General features: G+C 44.9%; 1 protein-coding gene across 2 annotated transcripts in view; it reads left to right on the plus strand.

The window, feature by feature from the left end:
- The window catches only part of LOC137801055 (prickle-like protein 2), a 44,203-nt gene that overhangs the window by 26,152 nt on the left and 10,551 nt on the right, over positions 1-7,500 (plus strand). The window contains exon 2 of one of the 2 annotated variants that reach the window (XM_068598457.1): positions 4,547-4,735. In XM_068598457.1, coding sequence (XP_068454558.1) covers positions 4,604-4,735 — 132 coding nt within the window. In that variant the 5' untranslated portion in view covers positions 4,547-4,603. The remainder of the gene's footprint in view (positions 1-4,546; positions 4,736-7,500) is intronic. The other variant, XM_068598458.1, reaches the window with a different exon arrangement.

Genomic DNA, 7,500 nt, shown 5'->3' on the forward strand with positions numbered 1-7,500 from the left:
AGATTTCTGTGATCAGTTCCTCCCTTCTGCTGCAAGATGTATTGATCTGTTGGAAAGAAAACAAGCCGCCGCTTCTTCTTCTTCTTCTTCTTCGTCTTCTTCTTCTTCTTCTTCTTCTTCTTCTTCATCCTGGGACCGACAAACCTGACGACAAACCACTCACTGAGTTTACCTTCAGCAGCTTTTTTAATCCACTAACCCATTCTGCCAAATACATATATTTAATTAGAGGGTATTAAATCAAATAATGGTCTTCAGAGTGGTGTATCCAGTCCTCTCCATTGATCAAATAAATATATAACCATGTTGGGAATATTATATAAATTTACAAAATGGAGAACGCTGAAATATTTTATTCTCTCCCTCAATGTATTACCACTTCTCTCTCTGGAGGCACGGATTACCCAAAAGCCTTCCTCCTCCAGCAGGAAGCAGAAGTTCACAACAAGAGGAGTGTGTTGTGACTAACCGCTCGGCCTGGCGAGTGTGTGTGTGTGTGTGTGTGTGTGTGTGTGTGTGTGTGTGTGTGTGTGTGTGTGTATTACGTCAAAAAGTCACACACTCATCAGCAGCCTTCTGTACCGGCTGAATGTGCATTCAGTCTAAAGTTCTGGTGTAAAGACGACTCATCGCATGGAAACTGTTTGACACTCAAGCTGTGTCTTTGTGAACGCCGCACAGCGGAGACTCAGAGTACATCTTCATAACAATAAGTGGGTGTGAAGGGACCATTAATGGAGGCACTGGTGCACGCGGTGACGCCGTCTGATGAAGTGAGAGCAAGCAGAAGTTCTTCTCGCTGGTTGGTAATGATGGAGACGTGGAGCGGTCGCCTGTCGGCTGCTTCATTCTTCGTGTGGTTAAACGTCACGCGTCATGTTTCTACTTGTGTGGCGGACGCACACTACAAGCAGACAAATTCTGACATCACCGCATTGGTTTCGGGGGATTGTTTTGAAGCATTTTGGCCGTCGCCATCTTGGTTTTCTGCCGTCTGCGACTGGTTTCTGGGCGTCACTTGTTTTGTTTTTTGCTGTCGCCATTTTGTTTTTTTAGCCGTTGCTGTCTAGATTTTCGGCATCTTGGTCTAAGGTCTTTGCAATTTTGGTTTTATTGCTGTTGTCATCTTGGATTTCTGTTGTTGCCATCTTGGATTTCTGCTGTCGCCATCTTGGATTTCTAATGTCGCCATCTTGGATTTCTGCTGTCGCCATCTTGCTTTTTTGCTGTCGCCACCTTGGTTTTCTGCCGTCGCCATCTTGGATTTCTGTTGTTGCCATCTTGGTTTCTGCCGTCGCCATCTTCGATTTCTGTTGTTGCCATCTTGGTTTCTGTTGTCGCCATCTTGGATTTCTGTTGTTGCCATCTTGGATTTCTGCTGTCGCCATCTGGTTTTCTGCTGTTGCCATTTTGTTTTTTTAGCCGTTGCCTTCTAGGTTTTCGGCATCTTGGTATAAGGTCTTTGCCATCTTGTTTTTTATTGCCGTCGCTATCTTGTTTTTCGGCTGTCGCCATTTTGCTTTTTTTAGCCGTAGCCATCTAGGTTTTCGGCATCTTGGTCTAAGGGTCTTTTCCACTTTGGCTTTCGGCTGTCAACATCTTGGTTTTCAGCCGTCACCATCTTGTTTAATTTGCCATCGCCATCTTGGCTTTTGGCTGTAGACATCTTGGTTTTCAACCATCACCATCTTGTTTTTTGTTTTTGATTTCAACCAGAAGTGACACAACAGGATGAAACTAAGTGCAACCGGCACTTCTAGGCCACACTTGTCGTCTGTGAGCATAATGTACTAACTGAACGTCATGCTGTATTGACGAAGACTTGAAACAAACAGACTCATAAACTCATGCTCTCAATATTTAATGAGCTAATGAATCAAGTGAGAAGTAGAGTCATTTATTATTAGACTTCTATACAACCTGACTTCTTGCCACCACAGGAGTCGCCCCCTGATGGCCATTAGAAAGAAAGGTTTTGGGCATAAACTTTTATTTACACAACTTGTTTGTATTTGAAGGAATATTGTGACGTTTTGGGACGTACACTCTTACCTGTGGGAAGCCAATGAGATCATCTCTTTTGGTCCGGAGCAGCTGTGTGACACTGTTAGCCTAGCTTAGCACAATCACTGTGAAACAACTCGCCTAACTCCATCAAAGCTGTCGTACAGCCTCTTGTGTTGGTAACAACATAGAAAACGATACATTGTTGCCTCGCGAGCGGCGCTCACAGATGGGAGTCATTCCTTAGAGAACAGATGTTCCACTGAAGAAGAAACTTCTTGAAAGTCGTGTCATGAGGAACTTTCCAGTTTCTCATATCTGAACAGAAACTTTTATAACAAACTATTTTCGTAACAAGTCTATCTGTGTTTCCTCCGCTTTCAGTCTTAATGCTAAGCTAGGCTAAAGCGCTCTCTCTTCTGACTGTAGGCTGCTGGATGTGCATTAAACATGGTGATAGCTTAGCTTTCATGTAAACTATGGTAAATGGTAAATAGACGTGTGCTTGTAGGAAGGTTTTTATCAATAAGCCATTCATACGCTGATGGGAGGAGCTACCATGCGAGGACCCGCCCATCATGAACAACTAACGCTCACACCTTAGGCACAGCCACGGGGATCATTTTGGGCCGAGCCGCTCTACCACTGAGCCACAAGTAGCCACTGACCACGACAAAGGGAAAGGATCCTAAAAGAAAATGTTTATTTAACGAGTTAGGGACGGTTTTAAAGAGCTTTGCTGTCAATTATAGCTCCTAGAAAGAAAAGTGCAGCGTGTGCAGGCCTTCCTTTAACCTCATACAACCACACAACCCACACCTCTAATATCCATATCCTCATATTTACCAAATATATTGTGAATGTCAACACCATAAAAGCTACGATGCTAACATAGATGCTAGCTTCACTGTCGCCCACATGGGGGGGTGGAAGTAAAATGACATAATAGTATATATAATAATGATATTTATGCTAAATTCAGTATCTAGATATTCCATAATGTGACTAAGCTTCATATTTGCTTCAGTTCCTTCATATTGCCAGGACTGTGATGTCTGACAGGCGGCACTACAGGATTACAGGCTGCAGGCTCAGGTCGCCTACCTGTGACCTCTGCCCACAGAGACCAATCAGCCGCTGCGTCTCAGGGAGGCGAGCAGGACTCGGCTCTGCTGGACGCCGGCTGCTCTTTCTCTGTGATTTATAATCTGCGGGAAATGTTTCTGTCTGAAAGCACTGCAGACCGTCTGGTGAAGTCATTTCAGGGCGCCGTGAGTCGTCGGTGAACGGCTTTGACCTGGAGGTCTGACCCCAGAGCAGCAACATCTCTGACTGCTGCCTCAGCTTCTCCACGCTGGTCCCTTCTGACTGTGACCACTGAACTCACGCTCAATGACTTCTGTGGGGGTTTTTGTTTGATTCATATCAAGTTTATGAGTGTTTCCTTCCTCTTTTACACGATTTGCCTCAGATAGCTATGGAAGCCCATTTCCGCCACAAAAAAAGTATTAATTAGAACAAAAAAACTCATAATTATGAGATAATAAAATAGAAATTATGAGATACAATGTCATAATTATGAGATAATACAGTAGAAAGAAATTGAGATAAAATGTTGAAAGTAGAAAAAAATTACATTTCGACTTTATTACTTTTTATTTTATTTATTTAGTTTTTGTGGCGGGAATTAGCTTCCATAGAAATCTCTGTGTTCATCAGCTTTGATACCAACGACCCATGAGATAGATACATAGAAAGAGAGAGAGAGAGAGAGAGAGAGAGAGAGAGAGAGAGAGAGAGAGAGAGAGGAGAGAGAGAGAGAGAGAGAGAGAGAGAGAGAGAGAGAGAGAGAGAGAGTCTTTCTGGGTTTTCTGTGAGGAAGAAACATTTCATTTTGTAATATTTTGCTGGTGGAGTGCGACACCTTTCCCCCGTTAATTATTCATGTGTTGTTAACGTGTGCAGCTGTTCTGCAGTCACACAGAACGAGAGGAGGAGGAGGAGGAGGAGGAGGAGGAGGAGGAATTGATCTCTTCTCTTTCCGCTGGAGTGAAGCCATGAATGCAGACGCTGAAGTCTGCACTGACAGCGTCCACCTCTTTCCTTCTGTTCTCTTCATATAAAGTGTTCTGATCTTACAGATCTGGACCAGGAATATTTTCTTGGCAATGCCGGTCCGTCGGATATTGAACGGATTGTCATCTACAAACACTCACGGTCAGCGTGCTAACGCGTTAAATTAACACTGTGATGACTGAAACGTGGAGTGAAGCCTCACGGAGACGCTCTGATGTACCGTGAATGTATTTTAAAAGCAGATCTGGACCCTCGATGTCTGTTTTTTTCCAGTGAATATGCGAGACGGAAAAGTATGATTCATGTATTTCTGCTGCAGCCCAGAGGCACCTGGTGTTTACCGCTGAATCTAAACCTACATATATAGGCTGGAATACCAATAAGGAGCATGAGAAGACTTTGTTTCCCCCTCTCTTCACACTCTCCCTCTCTCCTTTGCGTCGTCCCTCTCGTCTGTTCCCCCCAGCAGGAGAACCCGTGTCCACTGAAGCGGTTCCGCGTAGCGGAGCATGTTGTGACAGCCATGTCCCTGGAGATGGAGAAGACCATCACCAAGCTGATGTACGACTTCCAGAGGAACTCCACCTCTGACGATGACTCTGGGTGCGCGCTGGAGGAGTACGCCTGGGTTCCCCCCGGCCTGAGCCCCGAGCAGGTACGCCGGCGGCGCCGCGACCACAGACACGCAGAGCGCTAACTATTAGCGCTAGGATACTGAACACAAGTGAAGAAAGTCAGAAATGTAGTCTGAGTGATCGTTACTGCCTTAAGAAGGGGGGGATTCAGAGCATACACATTGACTCCACACGGCTCTCAACATGGCGAAGGCTGAACCGCTGACTCGCAGCTATCGGTGCTAACGGTGCTAACGGCGCTAACGGCGCTGATGATGTTAACAGCGCTAACGGTGCTAAGAGCGCGAATGGCGCTAACGGCATTAACGGTGCTAACGGTGCTAACGTTGCTAACCGCCATATGAGTGCAGTGCCGACTGGCGGCCGCGAGCCAGCCGGCCGGGCACGCTCACATGCACTACAACATGCACAGAAAGGGCCCGGCTACGTCAACAAAGCACTGACAAGCGTACAACACACACACACAGACACACACACAGACGGAGAGAGAGAGAGGTCGGTCAGGCGTTCCTCCACGATGTAGAAAATCATTTCTGTCTGCAGCTTGTTTCACAATCTGGTGGAGGAACTTTGCATTGAAGGACATCTGCATGTAACACAAAAGATCTCTGCAGCCGCACACACACACAACTGATCATCGTGATGAACAGAGAGCTGCGCTGCTCAGTGCGGCCGCACACGAGTCCACCACACAGGACTTTGCTTTGTTGTCACAAGGAAAGACAAAACTCAGACAATAAAACAGAAGTGATTGACAAGAGAAGGAGCCGTGCAGAGCAGCGAGCACCACACTGCAGAGATCAGCAGGAAGAAAGGGTGGACACACACACACACACACACACACACACACACACACACACACACGCATTACAGTAAAGCAGAGTCTGCTTTCTCACACAGTGCGTCGTCGCGCGCGCACGCCGGCACGTCGCTAGGCAACAGAGATGAAGTTGTGTGCGTTGTCGGCTGCTCACCTGTCTGAAGTGAGTCCTGAAGCACCTGAACCTGAGATAAAACATGAAGTTATGTGAAGTATGATGATGGGGAGTTGATGCACTTCTAGTTCAGGTGGACACGCCTCTCCCTGCGCTCATGAGCTTCATTGACTTATGCTTATTTATTTTATTCATCTAGCAAAGCCCAAACTGAACCAAATCGGTGAGAATAATTTAATCATTCGGAAGATTAATCACCTGATTTTACTGATATAATCCTAAAATGTGTCATTATTTTATTGGTTTATTTTTTTAACAGGGTTCTCATAGTCGGGGAGCTTTAAAACGGTTATTTCCAGACCTGGAAAAGTCACAAAAAACAACTCAAAGTGTCGTAAAAATCCTGTCAACGTGTTATATCCACGTGTTCATCACGTGTAGCCTGCTGGTGCTCGGCCTGCTGGTGCTCGGCCTGCAGGCTTCCAGCCCAGAGCGACGGCAGTAATGCGACTCAGTGAACGTCTGGATGCATCTGATTGGACCCGTGTGGCAGCGTGTTTGTGCATCCAGGTTTCACAACCCGGTCAGGACGCATCCGCAGTTAAAAGGCCTTTTAATTGCGTGCGTGACCAGGTTCATGTAAGCGGTGCGTGCACGTCCTGCAGGAGAGACACTTCCAGCTGCTGCATCGCTGTTGGTCCGTTTGGACCGGCGGCGTGCGGCTCTGCTCATAAACACTGTGTCTTTGTTCGGGCGGGGCGGCGCTGGTGGCAGGAGACACGCTGGGTTGATAACGGTCATTTCCTCCTGACAGGAAGCTGGGAGAGGTTTCTCTCAGCTGGAGCTGCCTGTTGCTTCTTCTTCCTCCTCTTTAACGCTCTGCAGCGAGGCGCGAGTCCCTCCGCACAGCGTCCTCAACGTGGCGGCTTTTGCAAAGAAAAATCATATTTTTACAGTTTATTGAGAAGTCAAACTGCATCTCTCTCGTGCAGCGAGTTCACGCTGCATCAGGAAACAACTTCCTGTTACTCTTCGCTGAAAGAAACAGATGATGTTACTTTAAGAGTGTGAGAAAACAGGATTTGGTGAAATGGACCTTCTCATATTTAATAATTAATCAATTCGTTGATCAACAATAAATTAAACGCTAACAGTTTGCAAGGATCGATCAGTCATCAATATGAAGACGACACATTGAACTCTGGGAAATTGCAATGTGCATTTTACACCAGGCCAAAACCATTATGAATTAATCGACAAAGAAAATAATAATTAGTTTTAGGTAAATGGAGTTTTTTCCCCTTATCTTTGATCGAGAGCGTGTTATTAAAATCTGAGAGAATTACTTATTGATTTCAATCAAACTTTTCCAGTTTGCACTGAGATTATCTCTTTCTGCTCAAACTGTCTGCTCGCATATTAGCAGTTTAAAATAGCTTAATCCAGCAGAATATCCGTAACATAACAGAAAATCCTATATAGACCAGAATATCCTTAACATAGCAAAATATCCTTAACATAACAGAATATCCTTAACGTAGCTGAATATCCTTGCCATAGCAGAATATCTTTAACATAGCAGAATATCCTTAACATCGCAGAATATCCTTAACATAGCAGAATATCCTTAACACAACAGAATATCCTTAACATAGCAGAATATCCTTAACACAACAGAATATCCTTAACATAGCAGAATATCCTTAACATAGCAGAGTATCTTTAACATAGCAGAATATCCTTAACATAGCAGAATATCCTTAACATAGCAGAATAGCTTTAACATAGCAGAATATCTTTAACATAGCAGAATATTCTTAACATAGCAGAATATCCTTAAAACAACAGAA

Source organism: Clinocottus analis, unplaced genomic scaffold (genome assembly GCF_023055335.1).
Source record: "Clinocottus analis isolate CAN_PGR_092001 unplaced genomic scaffold, fCliAna1.0.p SCAF_4, whole genome shotgun sequence".
Taxonomy (NCBI): domain Eukaryota; kingdom Metazoa; phylum Chordata; class Actinopteri; order Perciformes; family Cottidae; genus Clinocottus; species Clinocottus analis.